At 38.8% G+C, this 26,092-nt stretch overlaps 3 protein-coding genes and 1 pseudogene across 9 annotated transcripts in view; 2 read left to right on the top strand and 2 right to left on the bottom strand.

The window, feature by feature from the left end:
• MYLK3 (myosin light chain kinase 3) overlaps positions 1–15,732 on the top strand; it is a 68,387-nt gene extending 52,655 nt beyond the window's left edge. For all 4 annotated transcript variants that reach the window (XM_077132311.1, XM_077132314.1, XM_077132313.1 and 1 more), the window contains 5 exons: positions 4,296–4,366; positions 9,244–9,372; positions 10,543–10,695; positions 11,666–11,798; positions 12,773–15,732. In XM_077132311.1, the coding sequence (XP_076988426.1) occupies positions 4,296–4,366; positions 9,244–9,372; positions 10,543–10,695; positions 11,666–11,798; positions 12,773–12,832 (546 nt within the window). In that variant the 3' untranslated portion in view covers positions 12,833–15,732. The remainder of the gene's footprint in view (positions 1–4,295; positions 4,367–9,243; positions 9,373–10,542; positions 10,696–11,665; positions 11,799–12,772) is intronic.
• A 3,124-nt stretch (positions 15,733–18,856) lies between these two features.
• On the bottom strand, positions 18,857–26,077 carry ORC6 (origin recognition complex subunit 6). 4 transcript variants are annotated; one of them, XM_077132308.1, is made up of 7 exons: positions 25,745–26,077; positions 24,262–24,391; positions 22,890–23,053; positions 22,606–22,695; positions 21,482–21,594; positions 20,061–20,129; positions 18,857–19,422 (listed from the first exon to the last, which is right to left on the bottom strand). In XM_077132308.1, exons 1-7 carry the CDS (start codon positions 25,786–25,788, stop codon positions 19,295–19,297), a joined length of 738 nt encoding a protein of 245 aa, XP_076988423.1. In that variant the 5' UTR covers positions 25,789–26,077; the 3' UTR covers positions 18,857–19,294. The 4 variants fall into 4 exon arrangements, with proteins under 4 accessions (XP_076988423.1, XP_076988424.1, XP_076988422.1 ...); XM_077132309.1 differs by having other exon boundaries at positions 25,913–26,075; XM_077132307.1 differs by lacking the exon at positions 25,745–26,077 and adding an exon at positions 25,579–25,705.
• Positions 20,802–21,215, bottom strand: LOC143660274 (CDGSH iron-sulfur domain-containing protein 1 pseudogene; annotated as a pseudogene).
• VPS35 (VPS35 retromer complex component) overlaps positions 25,802–26,092 on the top strand; it is a 39,800-nt gene continuing 39,509 nt past the window's right edge. Inside the window, exon 1 of the mRNA XM_077132304.1 lies at positions 25,802–25,928. The gene's annotated coding sequence lies outside the window, so the exon portion shown is untranslated. The remainder of the gene's footprint in view (positions 25,929–26,092) is intronic.

The raw sequence follows: 26,092 nt of genomic DNA, 5'->3' as shown, positions 1-26,092 counted from the left end.
GGGATGAAGAAAAAACAATGCTTGAAGGAAATTTATAGCTGTAAAACTTATAAAAAAAAGCTCTCAAATTAACAACCTAACATTCCATCTTAAGAAACTAGAAAAAGAGGAGCAAACTAAGTTCAAAGCAAGCAGAAGTAAGAAGATAAAGATTAAAGTAGAAATAAATGAAACAGGAAAAAAACAATAGCAAAAAATCCACAAAAACAGAAGTTGGTTCTTTGAAAAGATGAACAAAACTTTAGGTACACTGACCAAGAAAAGAGAGAGAAGACTCAAATTACTAAATCAGGAATGAAAGAAGGCACATCAAAATTGGCCTTAAAGAAATAAAAAAGGATCATAAGGGAGTAATACAACAAATTTTATGCCAACAAAGTACATAACCTAGAGGAAATGGACAAATTCCTAGAAACATACAAATTACCAAAATTGTTTTGAGAAGAAATAGTAAATCTGAAGAGAGCTATACTAAGTAAATAGATTGAATTAGTAAAAAAAAATTCCCACAAAGAAAAGGCCAGGCCAAGAAGGTTTCACTGTTGAATTCTGCCAAAGTTTTAAAGAAGAATTAACACTAATCCTTCACAAACTCTTCCAGAAAAATGGATAAGGAGAGAACATGTCCCAACTCATTCTGTGAGGCCAATATTACCCTGCTACCAAAGGCAGAAAAAGACATCAAAGAAAAGAAAACTATGGGCCAATATACATACAAAAATCCTTAATTAAATACTGGCAAGCTGAATTCAGCAATGTATAAAAAAGATTATACATATGACAAAGTAGGATTTATCCCAGGAATGCAAAGTTGATAGCATGAAAATCAATCAGTGTAATATACCATATTAATAGAATAAAGGACAAAAATCATGATAATTTCAATAGATGTAGAAAAAGCACCTAACAAAATTCCAACACCCTTTCATGATGAAAACACTCAAGCTAGGAATAGAGGGGACTTCCTCAACATGATGAAGCCATCTATGAAAAACCTTCAGCTAATGTTATACTTATGGTGAAAGATTGAATGATTTTTTCCCTAATATCAGGAATAAGACAAGGTTGTCCACTCTTGCTACTACTAAACATTTGGTGGAGTTTTTAGCCAGAGCAATTAAGCAAGAAAAAGAAATAAATGGTATCCCAACTGGAAAGCAAGAAATAAAACTATCTCTATTTGCAGATGACATGATGATGTATATAGAAAATTCTAAGAAACCGATTAAAAAACAATTAGAACTGTTAGGTGGCAGCAAGGTGGCAAATTACATGACAAATATAAAAAAATCAATTGTATTTCTAAACACTAACAATGAACAATCTGTACATGAAATTAAGAAAACAGTTCCATTTCCAATAGCATCAAAAAGAATGAAATACTTAGTAAAAAATTAACAAAAGAAGTGCAAGACCTATAATGTGAAGACCACAAAATATTGAAATAATATAAAGAAGATCTACATAAATGGAAAGACATTCTATGAGTGTGAATTAGGAAGATTTAATAGGTTTAATATGCAATATTCCCCAAACTGATCTACAGATTTACACAATCCCTAATAGAAGCCTAACTGGTTTCTTTGAAGAAATTGACAGGCTGATCCTAAAAGACATAGTAAAATTCAGGAGGTTCAGAATGGCCAAAACAATTTTGAAAATGTAGAACAAAATTGGAGAACTCAAATTTCCTGATTTAGAAATTTACTACAAAGCTACAGAAATTAAGTCAGCGTGGTACTGATTTAAGGTCAGACATATATCAATGGACTAGAATTGATAGCTCAGAAATAAAACATTACATTTATGGTCAACTGATTTTTTGGCAATGGTGCCAAGACAATTCAACGGGAGAAAAACAGTCATTTCAACAAATGGTGCTGGGAACACCATGCCAGGAATTCACATGCAAAGGAATGAAGTTGGATTCCTACAAACATCTTACATAAAAATTAACTTAGAGTGGATCATAGACCTAAATGTAAGAGCTAAAGCTATAAAACTCTTAGAAGGAAACAGAGGAATAAATTTTTGTGCATTGGATTAGTCGCTTAGATTGAAATGGCAATTGGTATCTTAGATATGACACCAAAAGCACAAACAACAAAAGAAAAATATTCAAATTAGTCTTCACCAGAATTTGTGCTATCAAAATTTGTCCCTTTGTGCTTCAAGGGACACTATCAAACCACAGGGTCTGTGGTTGAGATGACAAACCACAGAAAAATATTCCCAAATATATATCTGATGAGGTAATTGTATCCAGAATATATAAAGAACTGTTACAACTCAATAATTAAAACACAAACAGCCCAATTAAAACTGGGCAAAAGATTTGGATAGACATTTCTCCATAGTTGGACCTGTAGGTCGAATAAACCAATAGCCGATAAGCACGTGAAAAGATGCTGAACATCACTGTAATTAGGGAAATGAGATACCACTTCCCACCCATTAGGATGGCTGAAATAAAAAAGACAACAAATAACTAGTGTTGATTAGGATGTTGAGAACCCTCTTATGTTGCTGGTGGGATTGTAAAATTGTGCATCCACTTTACATGGTATGTGATTTCTCAATGTGTGTATTCACTTTAGAAAGCAGTTTGGCAGTTCATGAAAATATTAAACATAGAGTAGCCATGTGACCCAGCAATTCCACTGTTAGGTATATACTCAATAGAATTGAAAACATGTTTTCCTTGGAAAGGAATGCTCATAGCTATAATAGTTATGAGCGTGATAGCCAAAAAGTGGAAGCAACCCAGATGTCCATCAACTTATGAATGGATAAGCAAATGTGGTATATCCAAACAAGGATATACCATTAAAGTACATGGTATATACTTTATATACAAAAATGACAGAATATTATTCAGCCATTAAAAGGAATAAAGTACTGATACATGCTACAACATAGATGAACCTTGAAAACACTGTGCTAAATGAAAGGAGCCTAAAAGAAAAGATCACATGCTATATAGTTCCATTTATATGAAATGTCCAGAGTGGGCAAACCCATAGACTCAGAAAATAAATTGGTGATTGTCAGAGGCTGGGGGAAAGAGGACTGGAGCATGACAGCTAATGGGAATGAGGTTTCTTTTTGAGGTGATGAAATGTTCTGGAATTAGCAGTGATGGTCGTACTTCTCTGTGGATATACTACAACCCACTGAATTGTGCAATTTAAATTGGTGAATTTTATAGGATCATTATTATTATTATTTATATTTCTCTTATATTTCAATAAACCTGCTATAAAAATTAAATTCACCTGTTTCTTTTTACTTTTTTTAATGTGGCTACTAGAATATTTTCAATTATATATGTAACATGTATTATATTTCTGTTGGACAGTGTTGTTCTAGACCTTATAAAGAATCAAAGACTTTTAAAACTCATTCTTCTGTAAGACTCTGAGGAGTTTCACAACCTGATTGCAACTTAAATAACAATAAAGCCTCCTGTTGGGAGAAATAGTACCTGACATTTGTTTTGAAAGCTGTGTGGTGTTTTGTACATATATCATTTGATCCTTACAGCCTCTCAGGAAGCAGGTGGGAAGAGTTTATTACTCCTATTTTACAGATGAACACACTGAGGTTTCAGGAAGGAAAAGAAACTCGTCTAGGGTCACACAGTTGGGTAATGGCAGAGCTGGTACTGGGCCCCAGGATGAGGGTCTTTCCACCATAAACCCTCCTTCTTCCCTCCACCCCCAAATTTGTCATTAAGCAGCTCTGATCCAAACCAGATGGTTGGAGCTTTGGTCCCACCCCTGAGATTCTGAAGTCACTGATCAGGGTTGTGCAGGGCATTAAGATTTTTAAAGCCTCTCTGGTGATTCTAATGTGCAGCCAGGATTGAGAACCCCTGCCTTAACCCTAAGGTCCTGAACAAGCAGCCGGGGCCTAAACAGAGGCCTTCTGTTTGTCTCCCACAGGCTGCAAATGTATATTTAAATTTGATTTCATTGCTGACATTTAAAAGCTTGGAATTTTCACATAAATATCTGCATTTCTGGCTTTTCTTGGGGAAAATAAGAAACTGGCAACTGGGCCTGCATTCCTGCATGGCAATGGTGGCTACTTTACACAGAGCAGGGGTCTTCCATTCTCCACAAAGCACACCTCTCTTTAGTGTCTCACACCAGCCCACTTTATCCATTTTCATTGTCTGTGTTACACCTCTAGCATGCCCTGAGCCATTCATTTACCTTGAAGGGTGGGAAACTGAGGCTTGAAGACTTCCTCCCCTGTTTATTGAGCTAAGCAGACTTCCCTTTCTTCCCCAGCCAGAGAACATTCTGTGTGTCAATCGGACAGGACACCAAGTTAAGATCATTGACTTCGGGCTGGCCAGAAGGTAAGGAGGTTTTATTTTGACACTGACAAAACTTCTTGGGAACTCTCTGTGGCTGCCTTAAGTGTGGTTTCTTCTGGCTCAGCCAGTTCTGGAGTTTGAGAACTGACTCAGAGAAACTCGCTCAGAGGCTGATGGTTCAGACTATGCAGATAAGCCTGGTTAGTTCTGCAGGGGTGGCACTGTGCTGCAGGCTCTGTTTCTCTTTAAGAGGCTGTGCGGTGAACACTCCTTCAAGCTGCCTGGCTGAGCAGAAAGGGGAGTGATGGTTAAATGGGGACCATCGAATGGGGATGCTAATTCTACTCGTTCTCCAGAGGGCCTCCCTGGGGCCAGGATGTGTAGGGCTATGTGATACATCCCACACCATCCCAGCTTTCCAGGAAATGTCTGAGTTAAATAGGAAAGTGGGTATGTAACAGTGTGGAGTGGGGCCATAGAGAAGCGCCCAGGTTCTGGAGCCAGTCAGAACTGGGTTTGACCTTGGGAAAGTGATGATGTAATCACAGAACCTCCTGGCATGGGACATGAGGGTGATTAGGTTCTAAACTTTCAGTACCAATAGTGAATGTTGTATATAATTTTCAAATATATGCTTAAAGTCCCTCAAAGCCCAGTGAAGTATAGACAGCATTCCTGTACAATCCTGCCCAGTCATACATACTGAAGCATGATGAATGCTGTGCCCCTGTAGGGCTCTTGCCCATGGGAAGTACCCTCTTGGATCTTAGCAGTGGTAGCATTTGAGAGGACTGCTCCCAAATCTTCAGGGATCCATAAACATGGCAATAGCTATAAGCCCATCCTCCAGACTTCCTCCAGAATTCTATTTCTGCCAAGAATGACATTTCTCTGGGGAATAACATACTTTCTGGGTGGGTCTTCAGACCGCATCTGAATTTTTAAATTTTTCTGAAGTTTCCTTTCTCATCCTCGTGGTCATTTCTCATGAAGAAGTGTTTTCTGTCACTCTTTTCCTGCATCCTCCCCTCTATCCACAAGTGGAAAGTGCAAAGCCTTTTGCTGTGGAGGCAGAGCTGCATATCTGGGCTCAGCCTTTTCTTTCTGGTGGTAGGATTCAAAACCAAAAAGTCATGCCACTACCCATCCCAGGCTTCTAGGTCACTCTTCATTGGTCAAAGTGGTAATTGTTACCTATTTGTAGGGGTGAAAGAATGCACTTTCAATGATGAATGGGAGGCCAAGAGCTGATGTCATTAGAATAATAGTGGAAGGATGTTCCTATATCTCATTGTTCCTCAGGATCTCTACTGTGTACTGTATTCCATGAACAAAATAGAATGCCACACAACCCAAACACTTAAAAATTACATTCAGTTCATAATGTAAAAAGTTGCTTATTGTTTTTCCAAATAATGTCTTGCAAAGTTGTGATGCATATCTTATGCAATAGTGCAGTGTTTCTCAGGCTTTATTTCATTATTGCCCTTCCAACTAACCTTTGTAGACTTTCTTTTCCTAATCACCAACCGCCCTCCCCACCATGAAATTTAATAACACAGATATACTGTATATCTGTTTATATACTGTGTCCCTTTGAAGAGTCATAAACCATTGCAATATCTAAGATAGATATCTTAATGGGGCAATATCACCCTCCTTAAGAATGCATACCTAGCAAATACAGTATACTGGCAAATGCCAAATGATCAATTCCCAAATGAGTATTTACAGTGAGACATTGTGAATTCAGGGAAAGAAGCAACCACCTTAGGCTCCCTGAAATCAGGGGAGTCTTCTCTGAGCCCCTGGAAAAGAGGGTTGGAAAGGATTCTGTTATCTGCACGTGGTAGAATGTTTAACACCAAGCTGGGGGTGGGGAGGGGCTAGATTTGTAACCTTTGCCAATTTCCATGACTTAAATATTTTCACCCTGGCCAATTTCAAGCAACTGGCATAACATCACTCCAGGAGGGGTGGGGAAGTGAGAAACGACTCTTAGGCACAGTTGAGAGCCAGCTCTAGGCCAACACTGCTGGAGGGAAGATGGGAGGGAGTGTGAGCTGTGGGGGCCTAGAATACTGCAGTATGTTTACTGTATGTGATCAGGCTGGTCTGGGGGAAAGCAAGAGCTGTAGGTGATGATGGTGGGTTACAGTAGAGGATGAGGGCGTTAAAGGAGAGCTCTGAACAGTAGGCTCAGAAATCTGTTATCTTGTAGTCCACTGTACCTGATGGAGAGCTGAAAAGGGTTGTAATTTAATTTATCAAAAATTTATTAGCCAAGAGCAGTTTTCAAGTTTCCCCTTTTAACACACTCACTTTCAAACTCTGTCAAACAAATTCTTTAAACTTGTCCATGTCATTGAGGATTAATTTGTTGGCAGGAGCAGGGCCAGAGGCAGAGACAGAGAGCAAATCAAAGAAAGTAAACACAGGAAACCACATTTAAGGAGCATCACCACACCTACACACACACGCGCACGTGCGCATGCGTGCCCTGCCTCAATGAAGCTGATGCTGGGAATTGCAGACATGCAGGTGTCTGACACACTCAATATGCACTCAACTGAGCTGGGTTAATAGAGGGACAGGGGGCAGCTGTGAGATGAAAGAAAACTTAACAAACCTCTTAATGATCTGGCAAAGTGGTCATTCAGCTGAACAATTATTTGGCAAATTGGCTTTTGCCAAATTGATATTTGAGAAATTGGCCAACTTTCTGGGAAGTATGGACTTCCAAGAGTAAAGAGCTAAATGGTGTGTAGTTTGAGAAAGCACATTCTATATTCCAGAGTAAGTAAATGCTCATTTTTTTTCTCTAATAAAAACTACAGAAAATAAAGTTGTATTTCTGGATGGGGCTATCAGAAGGTGTTGAGATTTTTCAGTGGAGGCATAGCTCCTGGGGTGGAGGAAGCCACAATGTCCAGCAAGAAGGTTGGGCAGTGGAAGCCATCAGTGGATCTAAGCAGGGACATGTCAAGGGCCAACGCTGAGGGCAGGATGAAAATTATCTTGTTGAAGTTGGGTTTCCCAACTTGTTGGATACAGAATTGGACTTCCAGGGTTCATACTGGAATCCAAGCCCATTTCATCAGATCCTTTGGCAAGGCAAAGGAATCAGGAAAGAGGGATAGTTGTCCTTTTCTTAGAAGTCCCGATGATGGTGGTGGGGTCTTAGTGGACATTTTGACATAGTTTTGAGATGGATGTATCAGTTAGCTGTTGTCATAATGCCACTGTAGAACAAAGCATCCTCAAAACGCAGCAGCTTACCAAAAAATCACTATTCTTGTTCATTGGAGGGTCATTTGAGGATAGTGGTGTATTGGACCCAACTCTTTCCGGTTCATGATAGGAAATTGGCAAGCACGTTGATAACCACAACCATTATTAAAAATCAAATTATATGACCCTACAATTAAAGATATTTTGTTAAAATTAAAGATACTAAGTATTCAGAACTCACCACTTCCTAACTATTTCACTATGTTTTACTATTATCTGTGCTCTTGAGATTATTCATGACTTTTACATTTGTATTGTAGAAATACCGAAGAATGGTATGCTATTACACATCTCCTCCCAACCCTGTGTTCAGTGATGTCATGATAAGAACTTGTAATCGCCCACAGCAAATACTACAAATTAGGGCCTTTGTTTTTTTCCCCCTCACTGATAGCTGGTTGTCCAACATTTATCAGCACTTCACTGGTTGGGAGGTCACTGATCTAGGCAGAGTTGAGCTGGGCTGGGATCCGAGATGCAGGTCAGTGAGCATAGGTCTGCTCCACGTCTCTCATTCTCTCCTCATTGTGAAAGCAGAGGACCAAGAAGGCAAGTCCTTAAGATCTAGCTTGAAACTGGCCCATTTCTACCAAGCCCAGCATCAAAATAAGGGGAAGAGCTACAATGTCACATGATAAAGGGTGATAAAGATGAGACACTGAGAACAATAAAGCAATCTATCATGGCAACCTGGGAAAATGGCTTCCATGGGTTGGGGGCATGGGCCTTCTCTCCTTGAAGGGAAGGTTTCTTCTCAGCTTGGTTTCTTAGTGCTGAATGTTCAGTCAGTTAGCCAGTGCAGGAGAAGACCAAGCTGCCAGAGGAAGCCAGCTCCCTGGTTTCCCACTGCAATACCGGTCACCAGTGTGATCCTTGTTTCTCTTTCACTGGATGGATGCAGGCTATGTCTGCCTGGCTCTCAGCAAACTGGGAGAGAAGGCTGCTCTTTGAAAACTCATCCTCCTGGATTAAAGGAAGCAGGACACAGTGGCACAATCTTCATTTTATTCCTTTCTCAATTACCTCATCTATAAAATGGGGACAATACTCTTATCTACTTTATAGAGTTGTGAAAATGAAATGAGACAATATATATGAGAACATTTAGCCAGGGAAGTGCATGGAATATAGGAAATACCCATTAAAGTTTGACCTTTATCATCCAGAAACTTTCTTCTCCTTCAAAGGTGATCATAAAAAAACACTTTTTTTGCTGTCCCCTTTCCCACTCAGCCATCAACTGTATTCCTAGCCCAGCATAGACTGCATATCCAGAAACCTTTTTCCAACTCCATCACCCTTCCTACTGTATTGGGCATACCCACAGACCAGTCCTCCCTATTCTTTGTGCTTGTTCCTGTGGCTACATGCCAAATAAGACATTTGAACGTTTGAGAAAGACCATGGCTTTCTGATTGTCTCCAGTGATTAGTGTTCACGGAAAGACTTAGGAAAGCCTGAAGTGTGACGATTCCCCAATAAACTATGTGTGATGGCAGTGTGAGGTCCAGGCACCACACTGCCAGGGAGGGTCTGGGAATGTCTACCTCCCATCAGGAATTAGCCCCAACATCCACATCCTCTTCCAGGGCTCACTCCCATGATCATTTGTACCCCTTACTCCCCAGGTACAAGCCACGGGAGAAGCTGAAGGTGAACTTTGGAACCCCTGAATTCTTGGCCCCAGAAGTCGTCAACTATGAGTTTGTCTCCTTCCCTACAGACATGTGGAGTGTGGGAGTCATCACCTACATGCTGTGAGTGCCAGGGGGGCCCAGCTCCCCAGTGGAGTGGGGGCCATTTCTCTTAGTTTGGGTACCCTCAGAAGCAACAAGAGTTTGAATGCAAGTAGTTCGTTTGGGAGGGGATCCAGGAAACACCAGTGGAGAAATGGGGAAGAGACAGGAATTACTGATCTAATTATCACTGTGGACAACTGGGGCTCAATTCTCTTGAGTACCTTTGGGAGCCAGATGGATCATCTTCTCAGAATTGTTCCATCGGAGGGGTGAGGGAATTGGGGGATTTATGTCCTAACTCATGTCAGTTCCTGCTTGTGGGCTGATCCTGGGGGAGCATAGGCAAGCCTCTGTTGGAGAGAGAGGCCCCTAAGCAGGAGCTGGCAGTTACAGTGTGGCTGGAATGCACTGAAGGGGCAGGAGGGGGGATGGACAACGAAGGACTCAGCCAGCTGCACTGTCAAACCTTGTCACTCCTAGCCCTGCTCTCCCTGGTTTCCATGGCTGAAGAAGCAGTTAGGATGGTATGAGAGGAGATTTGTGTGTAGACTAAATATCCTCCTTTCTCCTCAATTGTGGATTTTCCTTGACTAATTCCTCAAAGGCCCAGCAAGGTCATGCTTTGCTTGCAGTCTTACCATTAGGGTAGGACTGCAACCTGGGTGCCTGCACTTTGTGTGTACATGCTGCTTCAGGCTGGGAAGTTTAAAGGCCTGAGCCCAGCCAGTTAGGTTGCCTTGCCTCTCTGCCCTCACTTAGAGTGAGGTGCCTAATGAAGCTAATTTTCCTTTGGCTCCTGAGACCTGAGTAGCACCTAACCTAGCCTGGCTGACTCAGAGACATGGTAAGCTGTCTTTTAATCAAATCAGTATGTACCTGATAACTGGACATTCTGGATTGAGCATCAATTTTCTTTTTATTTCAATAAAAAGAGGTAAAGAGGTGAGCCTGATGGAAGGACCTATTCTGCACACCTTTCTTTCTTCCAAATTTCTATTCCTTCTGCTTCTGTGCCTTAAAGAACACACTGGACTACTTCTTGTGGGAGAAGTAATGGGGATGCTTTTCTTTTGAGCTCTCTTGGTTTTATTTAGCGCTGCTTTGAACCCTGTGAGTTTCTTCTATCCTGCCAATGCATGTTGGCAAATATGGTGTCCACATACTGATGGTCCTTTCTCTCCTCTATAGACTTAGTGGTTTGTCCCCATTTCTAGGGGAGACAGATGCAGAGACCATGAATTTCATTATGAATTGTAGCTGGGATTTTGATGCTGACACCTTTGAAGGACTTTCAGAGGATGCCAAGGACTTTGTTTCTCAGCTGCTTGTCAAAGAGAAGAGGTACCCTTCATTGTCACTCACAAACAATTCTTATGGTGGCCCCTGGTGTGGGTGCTAAGGGCAACTGGGTGCTGACAGGGCTGCTGAAGATAAAGGTCCTTTTTTTCCTATGGACTGGTATGTTCAGGATGTCTTAGTCTGCTACTTATTTGTAGCAAAAAAGGTAGCAAGGAAAGGAACAAAGGAAACCAATTAAAAAACAACTAGGAGCATAAAATCTAGGTAGAGTTTTAGAAAGGGGCATATCTACAAAATGCTTCTATTTCCAAGTTGTCATTTTTAACAGGCTAGTATTGAAAAGTAGTTGAGATATGAAGATGTTATTTCCCAGAATAAAGACCAGAAAACCTCATTTCTTGGTATGCAGTCCTACTTAGTCTTCAGCAGCTCTATCAAAGTAATGGGTTGAGCTGAATTGAGTTTGTTTTGTTTTTTTAATTTAGTCGTAAGTAATAATTGAAAATAACCAAAGGTATTAGTGACCCAAGAGTAAAGCAGCCCACATTTCCCTGACCTTTGTGGTTTTGTTTCTTTCTGATTGTGAAAAGTTATGTGGGGGGGGGGGGGGGGGGCGGGATATTTCTAATTTAGAAGAACAAGTTGATATTATTCTCTGGAAGGAGAAATGTGCTCCAGTTCCTTCAAGTCTCACTTCTTAAGAGCAATTCCAGACACAGTCAATCTTCCTAGAGCCCTGTCACCACTTCCCAGCCCTTTCTGGGAGATGGTGATTAGTCATTGGACCACAGTTCCTCTGCAGAGGGAAGGAAATATTTTGCTGACGATTTTCTTGCACTTTTGAGGAGGTAAATTTTAGACATGAGGAGTTCCCTTTTTGGTACGTGGCATGAGTACCAATTAATTATCACCTCATTAATCACCTCAATGATTAATCTGTGCCACTGACTCAGGCTTCCTACCCAGTTGAACAGAGATCCAACTTAATCTCAACTGCTGTTTGATTTTGCAGCTATAGAATGAGTGCCACGCAGTGTCTGAAACATGAGTGGATTAATAATTTGCCAGACAAAGCTTCGAAATCTAAAGTTCATCTCAAATCCCAACTATTGCTGCAAAAATATATGGCTCGGAGAAAATGGAAGGTAATACTTTTCTTTTAGTAAAGGAAGCAATTGTCTTAATATATCTTTTGAAAGAAAGATACATGTTTTTATAGCTGAAAAAAGGAAACATAAAAGCTTTCAAGTTAAAAGCTGTTAGCTTCCTTGAAAAATGCCGCAGACCAAAATATAAGACATAAAAGCTGGCATTTAGTTCATATATGGACACTTGAAGTGACAGTGAATTTTGAGCATATTTCTCAATGGCAATAATAGTGAAATTCTTAGAATTAACTGTTTGTAACTTGAGGCCTGGTTCTTCAACATTTCAGAAATCGGGGTCAGGAAAGCCCTCTTGAGCTGTAAAATATATTATATTAAATTATAAATCTGTAAATGCTTTATAATTTTGTTAACAATGGAACTTTTTGGTACCATGAACATAAAAACTACCTTAAAAGCAGTTGTCCTCCAGGGAAGGAGGACATTTCCAACATTTTGATATAGACTCAGGCCCTCAGTATTAAAAAACAAAACCCAAAAATCCTAAGGAGCCAGTACATAAGAATGCGGGTACATGTGCTTACGCATGCACATACACACTCACATAAACAGAGTGTGATGCACTCTGATATTTTTCTGTTCTATGCTATTTGTTTTCATTAAAAAAAAATACTGGTCATAACTTACCAATTTGATTTCATGATCTACTAGTGGGTTGTGAACCTAAAACACCGTTTCAGGTTGCCTCATTTTTCAAGCGGAAAGAACAGGATGACATATCTTCTTACTTTAAATTTACTCCAAACATGCCCCTGAGGGCCACATGACTGTTCTACTACAGTTATTCTAGAAACTTGTTTTCCCCTTTAGGTCACCAGTTTTAAACAAATTTAAGTGGTTAGCTTTGCCTTTTTTTTTTTTTTTTTCTAACTGTTTTTGTTGTTTCATTGTTTCTTCTTAAAGCAATTGGTCTAAAACTATGTTTTTTCTTTTTTCTCTCTCCTTACCTCAAGAAACATTTCTATGTGGTGACTGCTGCCAACAGGTTAAGGAAATTTCCAACCTGTCCCTAACTCTATATTCTGCTGCTCCATTGGGCCCAGAAATGACTGAGACTGGTGGTGACATGAAGAGATAACTTGGGATCTTTAATAATCTGACCTTTTACTATTATTGATTCCACTTACTTTTAAAAAAATGTTGATTGAGGCCGTCCTTGTAGATGAAAAATGGTTGTAAAGAAAGCTACTTAAGAACTTTTTTTCTGCCTGGTTAAGATCACTAAGTTTGAAATGCTGTGTTCACTTTTCAAGTGTACATACTTTTGGTGGCAAGTGTGGGCATGCTTTAAGTAGGTAGGAAAGTTCATGTTTTGCATCTGTTAAGTTTAAATTCTAAACTTTTACTCTGATTTAAGAATTTAGTAGATTATAACGTATGGGAGTATGCTTTTCAGTATTATCTCCTCCAGGACAAAGAATTCCTAGAAGTTTGATGTGCTCAGGTGTAAGCTGACATTTTTTTGTACTGTCCTGCTCTAGTATAAAGCAATATGGATTTAGAACAGTGTTCCTCAAAGTTGTTTTAATTTATGCTCCCTTTGGAGCATCAGCATAAACTGGCATCCTTTAACATCTTTTGAAATTTCAAAATACATCAACCGTTAATGGCTAAACTCATCAGAGCAATGATAATTTTGATTGTACCTTTTAAATCTCTCCACATCCCAACCCCCTCTCCCACTTTGCCCTTTCCTGACACTGACAGACCCCTTTTGACCCCTCCATTCTTCAGTTATGAATTACTGGTCTAGTATGTTTGGAACTATGTGAAAGGGAGATAAAAACATATTGCAGTTCAGCGTTCTGAGAGCAACACAGAAGTGAAAGGCATATCATAGGAAAATGTAGGAAAACTGCTCTCCCACTCTTTCACTAAGGATATGCCATTTTCAGTGCTATCATTTAACTATTCTATCACATGAATAACAAGAGGTAATTTATTGTGCTATTCCCATTGCTTGCTAGGGTCAACAGTTTTAGAGTAGCTACTTTTAGTTTTTATTTAGACATGCAATGGTTTCACAGCCTTGCGGGATCTTTGTCCCCGGACAGACTTTTTTTTTTGGCAGAGGACATGAGTGTGGGAAGGAGGTGAAAGGTGGAGAGGTTATCCTGCTGCTGCAGTTCTCAAGTTGTAACTTTTCTCTGGAAAGTTTGACTCTTGTTAGGAAGCCAAGATTTTCTGCATCAGCAAGTCTAAGCCTGCTCCAAGTTGGTCAACTAATGAATGAAAATCAGAAGAGATGGCTGCTGAGAGAGCAACAGTGATTTGGTAAAATGTTTCAGATCTAGAGGTTTACTTAGGGAGGCTCCCAAAAGGAGCTAGTGAGGACATTTTGAAGTTCTCTCTAGTATGGTAGTTTTTATCCTCCTTGAGTCTTTAGATTTGGGGAGTGCTTTGAATCTTCTCCCAAGGAAAACATAAGATTTGGGTCAATAACTCTTGGTCTAAGCAGCATGGGCCAAGAGAAATGTAATACATTTGAACCATATCTCTATTCAGACGTTATGTTTTTATTGGACAGACTTGATTTGTATTTAGATTTAATAAAATTTGCTGTTGGAAAATATATTCACATACTCAAGTTGTTCTAAACAGACTTAAACGTTTTCTAGTAATTGAATTATGTATCCATTTTTACATTTAATTAAAATGAATTAAAATTGAAATTCAGTTCTGCAGTCACACTAGCTAGCCACAAGTAAAGTACTTCATAGTCACATGTGGCTAGTATTAGGCAGAGCATATCTGGAGAGAATCCTGTATCTATCAAGTTTTAATTTACTTCTCCCCATATACTATTATTCTTTCCCTAGAGAAACAGTTTTTCCCTAGGTCTTTTGAGGGGTGTGTTTAAGCCAGGCCTTCATAAGTGAAAGCTGATATTGATTTTAGCCTTCCCAATCTGTAATGCAAAGGAGAAAATTTACAAAGCTTGATTTTTCTGGATGTTTTAACTCTCTGCCTTCCTCGTGTATACTTAGCAAAGAAATGTTTAGATTGATACTGTGCTGATATAAACTATTTTAAGTGTGACTTTTCCATCTGAATGAATAGATTTTGGAAACTGCTTGGCAGAGAAACGCTAAGTTAGTCAGGGCCCACTTTTTTAATCTATTAGATTAGTGAAGATAAAAAGTATGACAATATCCAGAGCTGATGAGGGTGCAGGGAAATAGGTGTCTCCCCCTTCTGATGGATATGCATCCAATTAAGTCAAACTCACACTTTCATCCAGCAATTCCATTTCTAGGAATTTATCCCTTAGCAGTACTCAAACAAGTGGACAGAGGTTTATGCACAATGACATTTACTGTAACATTCTTGAGAATGACCCAATGTAAACAACCCTCACATTTATCAGTTATGAATCTAGGTTAAATTTTGCCCTAGATGTATTGACAGACATCTTTTCATTACAAAAAAATTATAAAACAGTAAATATGGTATAATTCCATTTATGAAGAGACATGCTAGTGGGGCAGGGAAACTGGGTGATGGGGGGATGCTACTTTTCACTTTATAATAACCTTTCTGAATTGTTTGAAAAAATTTTTTATGATAAGAATGTATTACTTTCATAAGGTAGCAAATGAATGTCAAGTGTGGATCTTGTTTTGACCATGATTTGAGCAAATGAACAATAAAGATATTTTAGAAATATCCAGGGAAATTTAAGTACAAATTGTGTATTTGATGATAGAATTACTATTAATTTTAGTTGGTGTGATAATGATAGTGTGGTTTTGTAGGTTAAATAACTTCAAGAAAAAAGAGGTTTAATTAAGCAAATGTTACAAATTCTTGTTACCTGGGTAAGGGTATGGGGGTTCATTATATTGTTCTTTTTGTTGCATGTATTTGAAAATTTTCATGAAAAAATTTTTTTTTAATTAAATAAACCATAGGGAGCTGAAAAGAACTGAGCTTCCAAGTATTCACTAATTTAGAAACCCCAAACCTCTTTACCAGTGAGATTTGCTGAACAATGTTGGTACACACTGACTCACTAAGTAGGAAGCTTCCAATACTGTGAATTTATTAGAAAATTATAGGAAGGATTCCTACCTTAGGAGGGCATTTGGATAAGCTTATTTAAGGCAATTCCTCCATTCCCCAACTAATGTAAGAAATAACCAAGTACCTGCTTGTATTAGTTAGGGTTCTCTAAAGAAACAGAATGAACAGGAAATATTTGTAAATATAAAATTTATATAAAAGTGTCTCACATAACCATGAAAACATAGAGTCCAAAATATGCAGGGCAGGCTGTGAAGCTGATGATTCCGATGGAGAGTCTGGATGAACTCCACAGGAGAGTCTCGCCGACCAAAGCACCAAGAGAGCCTGTCTTTTCTGAATCCTCCTTACAAATCTTCCAGTGATTAGATTAAGCATCACTCATTAAAGGAGGCACTCCCCTTGGCTGATTACAAATGGAATCAGCTGTGAATGTAGCTGACATGATCATGATTTAATTCTATGAAATGTCCTCATAGCAAAAGATAGGCCAGCACTTGCCCAACCAGACAAAACAGGTATCACCACCTGGTCAAGTTGACACATGAAACTGACCATGACACGGCTGTTCCAGGTATTGCTAACCTTTAAGTTATTTTATTTTGGTTTTTGTACTAAAGAAATAATCAAAATTACCATCACCTTCTTTTAAAACAATATTTTTATTGAGAAGTATCCACATATGTACAGCCCAACCATATTATACAATCAGTGGCTCACAATATCAGCACATAGTTGTGTATTCTTCAGCATGATCAATTTTAGAACATTTGCATCACTCCAGAAAAAGAAATAAAAAAAAACTCATATCCCATACTCCTTACCCCTCCCTCTCATTGACCCACAGTATTTCAATCTACCTATTTTTTTTATCCTTTATCTCCTCCTATTATTTATTTATTTTTTATCCTTATTTTTATTCATCTGTCCGTACACTGGATAAAAGGAGCATTAGACACAAAGTTTTCACAATCACATAGTCACATTGTAAAAGCTATATAGTTATACAGTCTTCTTCAAGAATCAAAGGTATTGAAACGCAGTTCAGCAATTTCAGGTACTTCCCTCTAGCTACTCCAATACACCATAAACTAATAAGGGATATCTATATAACACGTTAGAATAACCTCTGGGATAAACCTCTCCACTCTGTTTGAAATCTCTCAGCCCCTGAGACTGTCTAATAGCTCTTTTTCCTTTTGGTCAAGAAGGCTTTCATTCCCAGGATGCCAGATCCCAGCTCATTCCCAGGAGTCAGGTCCCATGTTGCCAGGGAGATTTACACCCACGGGAGTCATGTCCCATGTGGAGGGGAGGGCAGTGAGTTCACAGGCCAAGTTGGCTTAGAGGGAGGCCACATCTAAGCAACAAAAGAGGTTCTTTGGGGGTGACTCAGGCATACTTTTCAGGTTTAGCTTCTCCTTTGCAGGAATAAGCTTAATTGGGGTAAGCCCCAAGATGGAGGGCTTAGCCTATTGAATTTCTTGTCCCCACTGCTTGCAAGAATTATGAGGAATTCCTCAGACAGGGAATATATTTCCTCCTTTCTCCCCAGTCACCCAAACTTTGCAAAAACTTCTTTATTCTCTGCCCAAATTGTTCTGTGATAAATCGGGGAATCACACTAACCTGTACAAACCAACAAGATCTCTCACCCTATTCAAGATTCCATGTAATTATTACCTGCTTTTAAGGCTTATTAGCATAAAGGGGAAAAGCTGTACCTTAGGTTTATTCTCATACTCTATATAAACAATGCTTAGAAGTTTGATTTATCAGAATCTCACCTTAAAAGTGAACATGCTTGGAAAAAGAAAGAAATGTGACCCCCACCATATAAAAAAAAAAAAAGAATGTACTTAATTCTACATGGTGATGAATAGATGCTTTTGGCATCTATTCAAAGCAAGAAATCTAATTCTTGGTATCAAATAAAAATAAATTACATACCATCTTAAAACAAATGATGAAAAAAAAACACATCCATTTTAAACAAAAGAAATAAAAGCTACCATTTCGTGAATGCCGTCTAAGTACCATGCATTTTTATTTTCACAGGGTAGATATTTCTTCTTTATAAATGAGGAAACTGAGGCGGAGGTTTTGAGACTTTTTTAGGGTAGACGTGGCACAGCTGGAATTCACATCTAAGCATCTTGTGATTTCAAAGCTCATGCTTGCTTCCCTTGACCATTAGACTTGGTGAACATTGTATCTATGCTGGTATCATTGGATTTTCTTAATTCTTCAGACTTAGCCTGCCAAGTATCTAGAACTAAAAAGAGCATCAGAAAAGGGAGAAATTTCCCTTTTAGTCACTCCTGGTATATCCATGAGTATTGTACCTTCCTTATAGCAGACAAAAGGCAGCCATTATTACAGTTCTCAATAGATTTAAAAAATTTTGGATATAATCACTTTATCGCATTCCTCATGGAAAAATTTAATTAGATCACGTATTCTTATTTAAAATCATTGTCTGACAAGATGCTTCAGAGTCTTTAGCAACTTCTCACTTTCCATGAAGGTCTTTTCCCATAATTTAAAAATAAATATTTAATAAAATTATACTTTTCAGTTTGCATATATGTAGGTATCAAAGAAAAATAAGCCTTGGTCTATTTCTTGATTTTATATGATGCTCATGTATAATTTATTATTGTGATTTCTCTTTACATGTGAATCTCTCTCTCTATTCTATTACTTACTGAGTACTTACTCATACCAGGTATAGTGCTAAATCTTTTTCAAATACTCTCCAAATGACTCTATGAAGCACTGCTTTCATTTCTATTTGTAGATGAGGCATACAAAAGTTAATGAACTTACTCAAGGTTTCACAGGTGGTAAGTGGCTAATCAGAATTTTAAACCAGAAAGTCTGATTTGAGAGTCTGTGCTTTGGTATGCAGTGTGGCTCAGTGTATAGCAACCCACTTTTGTTCTGCTAGAACAGACCTAGAAATCCTTGGCATGACAAATATTTCCCCAAAATGAGGACAAGTGCAATTTAAATGCATTTAAAAACAACATTTATTAACTTAGGCTGTACCATATATTGATTCAGTCAAACCAAGAAAATTATACAAAAACTTACATAAAATCCGTACGAGTTCATACAGCCCAAGTTTTATATTCTGGATAGGATATGAGACAAAATCCACAAAACACAAAACCCATGATATAAAAACAAAACTGTTCCTCTTCCGTTTTGTAGGAGAGTATGGACCTATTGTGAGTCAAGGCAAGTGGTTAAGCAAATGAATTTGATGCCCATGTCAGATGTCAGAATGCTGCCCAGGAACTCAGCCCTAGTGCTGGCTTCTTTGTTGTTAAGGCAATTTCTTAGGATCTTTTTATAAAAGTCCAAATAAAATTTCCAAGCCCTTGAGTCTTCCTGGAGGTGGCAGATGTAGTGTTGGTTTGCAGCATATGCCAGCCTGGAAACTGAAATCACTCTGCTACAGCTTTTTGTGTTTTAGCTGCATTTTCCAAAATTTTCCTTTTCCACTCTTCATAATCCAGTGTCAGATCTTCATCTTTCTGCAGTTTATGTGGGATCTCTACTACCTTCTCTATTCCTATGAGATAAAATTTTCAAAAGTGACTTCAAAATCTTTGTTTACAAACAAAGTAGAAAAAAATCTATCTGAAGTGTCTAAATTAATTAAGGTAATAGGGAATAAGAATCCGAAATAATGAAAAATAGAAACAGCAGCTACCATGATTTTTTTTTCTCCCTACATTCCAGGCATTCCAAGATATAATAATAGCTAACATTTATCAAACATTTATCTAACATTTATCCTGCACTTGCCAGGCACTAAAACAAGTGCTTTAAATATTATCAATCTATGAAGTGGATTATTAAAACCTATGAAGTAGATGCTAGTATTAATCACTTTTTATAGATTAAAAAATTGAGGCTTACAGAAATTGTGACTTTCTTAAATTTATAGGACTTTCCTAAATTTATCCTTGGTATAACAAGATTTGAACCCAGGCAGTTTGGCTTCAGAACGTGTTCTTAATTACACACTATACTTCTGTTAATTCTGTTTATGATTGCTTGAAAACTGGTCTTGTCAATGACTAACAGTCAAGATTTATTTATGGTCTGACTCTTGTCAGGCAAGCAGCTAAACCAGCCCAGGACTGCCCACCACAGTAATCCCATCACAATAATTCCAATGTTAGTAGTGTTATTAATAAGCCTTACCCTTTATGGTGGGTTCAACTACTGTCTTCCTTTTTTTTCGTGGTGTAGTATCTAAATTCCTAGGCTGTCCTTTAAGAGAAAAAAGTATCAAGGTTAGTTCTTTTTCTATCCTCAATTTTAGTATTTGGGCATATTCTGGATCACAAAAATTAGACTAAATACTATCACACTAAGATAGAAAGAAGGCAAATGAAGTTGCTGTTCTCTTTTCTCTGGCTTCTCTTTCCAGACTTGAGAATCAATTTTATCTAGTCTCTGTATTTGGAGGCTAGCACTTAATATTTACAGCATGTATGCAACCATATTTTTGGGTTCCTAGATTATATTAAGAAATTAATGTAGTTGAATCACAACCAATTTACTTTCTAGATTAATTAAGCAGTATGAAGAGGTGACAATTTTTCTTTGAAACTTACAAGTACAATCTCTATATACATGATTTTGAGAATGATTTGTTAACTTTAACATACAACTATACTTCAATATCATTATTTTAAATTTAAAGAAATGGTTCCTCCTTACAAGAATAAAATAACCCAGATCATGAGGTTGGTTTTTCTTTTTTGTTGTTGTTTAAACAAATGTGCACCATGATGTTTCAACAAGTAAGGCAAATGCCATGAATGTGAAAAGCTGTAGCTTGCAATATATCACATCTAGAACCTAAGGGATGTGAATCACACAGAAGTGATATTCATTCTATCAGGTTACAATATGATTATTTTGTAGCATTAAAACTGTCTAAGTTTCTTTTCTCTTAATGATCAGAGATCCTACATTGTCTACAGTTTTGTGTGAGAACCATTATACTAAGTGGGAACTTTTTAGACTTTCATCAATGACAGTACACAGCTTTATCTCCCAAATCCTACATGTCAAAAGCATGTACTACCTTGGGGTTCTCTTTCTGGATGTGAAGGTTTACCATAGCTTTGTTGTGATGATTTTTAACATAACATTTTAGATAGCCAATTGCAGCTGTCCCAGCAGCAATAGTAACTGCTGCAATCCATTCAACTTAATGCTGGAATTGGATGTGAGACTCATGGCGTCAGTTTACAAGGTGTATGTACAGGATACTAACCATGTTTTTAAAGTTATTAAGCTGCTTCATTTGAAAAACTGAAAAAAAAATTTCTCACTACAAATTTACCTGCTCTACATTAAATATAGAATTCAAAAAGCAGCCACTTTGTGTTTGATGGCATTTGGCTTTCCATATTTTCAAATGACAATTTTATTAATTTTTTAATTTTTGCAGTTAAGAGAAGTTGAGGGTTTACAGAAAGATCACACATAAAATAGAGTTCCCATATACCACCCCATTATTAACATCTAGTATTAGTGTGGTATATTTGTTACCATTGACGAAAGAATATTTTTACAATTATACTATTAACTATGAATTATGGAATACTCACTGTCAATTTGCGGTCCAATCTTCTCTAATTGTTTACAAAGTCGATCAAAGATGGCTTTTTTTACACCGGATGTGGTTACCATTTTATTTTTATCCACTTTCAGCTTCAAAATCCTACAAAATAATTTGAAAAATTTACTTTCCTTAAAATAAGCATAGTTATCTTCTTTGTCTGACCAGATTATCATGTTAAAATTCGTAAATCTCAGATGTTACTGACAATCATAGCATTCTTAAGTGTTCAACTCACTTTAACCCATGGTGCTTATTTATACTACAGTATGGGCCCCCAACCCTCCTCTCAAAAACACCTAACAATATCAATAAACCACAACAAGCAGTAATATAAAATATTTAACAAACTTCTTATTCAGAATAGGAGAACTGTTTAATTTAGTTTCAAAAGTGGAGTTAATTTGTTAACAATTCTCAGTGTCTTCTACAATAACAGCCACATTTCCTCCCCCCACCCCTGCCCCATACCTTTATTTAATAAAAGGAACAGTTTTGCATGAATGCCAATTAACTACTCCTACATACGCAGCTAATAGAGCCAAGCACACCAAAATTAGTGGTTGGGTAGTGAGAAACCAACTCTTTAAGGGCCAGTAGATTTTGTTTTCTAAGGAGTTTCCCAGCAAGACAAAACCTGATAACTTCAGACAAAGACATAAAAAATTATTAATGTTTCCAGGGTATCATTTTGATATGTACACTACCAACAGTTTAAGATTCAGATATAAGAATTTATTAGTTGCAATCAATACTTAAAAAAAAAAAAAGACTGAAAAATCACAAATGACCACTGTTTAATGAACAGATTTTATTACTTACAAAAGGCAGACCCAGAAATCAGAATATTCTGTTTACATATAAATGGCTGTCAGTTGGCAAGTGGACTTCTGGCAACATCAGTTACAGGTTCTCAGCTACATTATGGAATAAACTGGGGCTCTGATCACTTGGCCACCATTCCTAACATTACTCACAGGGAAAAGTATTCTCGAAAATACTCGAGAAAAAGGGAAAAGCTGAGTTGCAATCAGCTAAGTTTGAAGTATTCTTCAGAATGAGAAGCCCATTTGTAAATTGGGGACTTTTCTGAATACTAAAAAGCACACTTACCTGCATGCTGAAAGTAATGCAGCAGTGGTGAAAAGGGGCCTCGATAAGTCAAGGTCCACTTTCTGGGTCTGTGGAAGACTGGACTCATAGCTGAAACAAACAGTGTTTGCAGAATCATGTGTTATATTATTTAGCATTCAAAAAGGTCTGATAAATGCAAATCAGAGCTTAAAATGTATGAGATATATGTTGCCACTTCAGCATAGTATTTTTTTAAGGGCACTGGACAATTCTATTTTATGTATTAGTATAAATTTTCAATTAAGGTTCTTTATGCTCCTTACCTTTCCAGTATCTTTGAAGCCATGTTCACTGCTTCTGTACAGCCAAACTGTATAGCTAGGTCTCTTATTCCACTATTTGAGTTCAGGCCCAGTAAACACTCGAAAGATTTAAGGCAGCTCTGATACATCTTCTTGTTCAAACCAGAAAGTTTAATTAAATAAGCCTTTGAAGAGGAAAAAAACACACATCAATCATAAATACCATAAGTCAATATATTAGCACTCTTAATCTAATAAGATGACACTTGTTTAATAAGTGACATCACCTTTTTAAACTTAATGAATTCTGTGGCAAGTCATTCACAGTACCTAAGGATTTAGGTACATTTAGTCAAAAATCAGTAGTTAAGGCAGAGTGTTGTTTTCAAGGAGCTCATATTATAGAACTCTGTCACATAACAGAAGAGATAATTTACAACACAACAGTGTCACTATAACCAAGTTATGAATAAAAAGTTGTGGGAGACATATATATATATATATATATTGCTACTTAGTGAGAGTGGAGTGGGTAGAATGTGTGTGTGTGTGTGTGTGTGTGTGTGTAAGAGAAGGAAGAAGAGAAGGGAACTGGGAGGATCAGTAATTGTTGGAAGCCAACTCTGCATGGGAGAATAGAGGAAAGTGTCATAAATGTTGTAATAACAAGGCGGGGTCACATAAGACAAAGTATTCTTTGCCAGAGGAGCATTCCAGGAAAAATGTTGCATTTACAAAGCTCTGAGTCATTGAAGGCCACAGTCTGGTCAATAAACAGTTTAGCTAGAGCTTAGGACCCAAGGGAGGCTGGAGAATTTGATGGTAATGGGGAGCCAATACAGTTTTCTTTTTAATGCCAACATTTAACAAGTGTATCATCATGTGCCAGGCACTATGTTAAGTGCATCGTATAGTTTACTGTCTAATCCTCATAGTATTCTAGCGAAATAGATATTCTTATCCCAACTTCATTGATGAGGAAACTGGATACTCTGAGAACTAGTTACTGGCGGTGCTAAGATTAGTAATCAGTTCTTTCTGGCTCCAGAGCCTGTTCTCTCAACCACTGCCACAGTGGGAGGAAAAAAAACACAACAATTTTAAAGTAAATGCTTTAGGAAGATAATGCTAGTGGCAGTATGGAAGTTGGCCTTGAGTACAGAAAGAAGTGACCAGGGAAATCATAAGAAAGAGAATGTACAAAAATTTTTTTTTTCTTTTGAATCTGATACAATGATTCTAAAGTTTATCAAGAATAATAAGTATATGAGAATAACCAGAACAATTCTAAAACATAAGATAATGGTAGATATTATCAACCAGATATTAAAACGTATGATTGCACGTCAGTGTTGTACTGGATTATTCTGAGAGTTTAATGGGACCTACTTACCCTGTCTAAGGGGCACGTCATACAGGAAGCTGCAAGGTCCAGGCACATGACTGCATTGCTGGTTTCTGTGGTATGTGCCGCCAGGCCAATACACTTCACCTGGGAGAGTCGCAAATACTCCTCTGCTTTCCTGGTTATAACAGCAAGGTGTTCATTAAAACTCTTTTCCAGAAATTTGCCCAACACTTCAGTAAACAATGTTGGACTTCATCCTGGGCCTACCTGTTACACAAATTTGGGGTTGGCAATTTGAATGTGAGAAAGCTCACATTCTTTGGAGGGCTCTATAAGAACAGAATCAGCCTCCCTCCCCAACTCCATACACCACTGTGCTCAAGTGCTTTGGGGCAAAAGCAAGTTCTTCAATTCCTTCAAAAACCAACCCTTCTTTCTATCTTCCATTGCTAAAACAAGCATGAACAATCACAGAGGCAGGCAGCTTAGAACAGGACTACTCCTTTTTTACACCTTCCTCTAAATTAGTGGTTCTCAAACTTGTGCATTAGAAGCACCTTGAGGGTCTGTTAAACTGGGACCCATCACCAGAGTTTCTGACTTAGTAGGCCAGGGGCAGCTCCAAAGAATCTGTATTTCAAAGAAGTGCCAAGATGCTGCTGCTGGCCCAGGAGACCCATTTGGACAACTACTGGTTACTTACTTCAGGAAGCCTTACTTCAAAAGACTTAAGTACTCCTTCCTTTCCCTTGCCTAACTGACTCCGGGGGCACCCAGCCTTGTCCTGCTCTCCACCTTTACCTAGGATGGCTTTATTTCTATCTCTAGTTCATGCAGAGGTGATTCCCATCCCAAGGTCTCTGCATGACCTGTTATTTCTGCGGCGGCCGCTCTTCCGAAGGTTCCATCAATCGAGTCTTGGAGGAAACGGAACCTCCTCGGAGGTCCTTCCTGAATATTTGTATCTAAAGCAGCTGCTCAGTACCACACCCCTGTCGCTATCACATCACCCTGCTTCATTTTCTACATAACTCCTGCGGCTATAGACAATGACCTCCATGGCGTCTGTACCACGTCTGTAAAAGCCCCTCAATACAAATGCTGAATGTACTTTCCGACTTTTTCCTTTTCCCATCTCCGCGCATCTCAAAGAGCTAGCTGTTTGCAGGGACGTCCACCCTGACTCTTTCGAACTACCCCCTATAAGCCCACAGTCGGGAAGCCTTTCTTGACGTAGGAACTAGTTCCGCCTCGCCCAGGCGTAGCGCTCACGCTCCCGAACCTCCCGTGGCGCGGACTTCGGTCCAGGAGGGCCTAGGGCACTGCAGCAGGGGCCCCGCGGGAGTGCGCGGTCAGACTCACCTCAACACGTCGGGGTTGGCGATGCCCAGGCGCGGGGCAAAGCGCCGGATCAGCCCAGACTCCATGGCGCCGACGCCAACAATTCGCGCCAGCCGCTGCGGCGCCACGAAACCCGCGCGCAGAGCCGGCACCGGCCAATGAAAGCCCAGCCCCACCCCCAGCGCACCTGGATTGGCTGGAACGAGAAGTAAGACAGCACTGCAAACCCATCCCTGAACTTTCTTCTGCACATGTGGATCAGGAGAGTACGCGCCAAGGCAAAGGATGAATGTGGGCGGGGCAGCTCCGCATCCCCATTCCTTCCTTCTTGACCAATTCGTCGTGTTGCCTTTACCTTCTGTTGTTTCCTAGTAAGCTGGATTCCCCACTTCTCTCCGCTTAGATATTTCCACCGCTCCGTCCCCTCTCATGCCCTATAGAGACTGGCTCACAGGTTCGTCAGTCCGGCGATAGTGGCAACGGCCAATAAACACGCGAGACTTGGGTTCCTAGAAGCGGGCCAATCGAAGAGTCG

The sequence above is a fragment of the Tamandua tetradactyla genome, chromosome 16, assembly GCF_023851605.1.
Source record: "Tamandua tetradactyla isolate mTamTet1 chromosome 16, mTamTet1.pri, whole genome shotgun sequence".
In the NCBI taxonomy this organism is placed as follows: Eukaryota; Metazoa; Chordata; class Mammalia; order Pilosa; family Myrmecophagidae; genus Tamandua; species Tamandua tetradactyla.
This window is presented reverse-complemented; position numbering and strand designations above follow the sequence as displayed.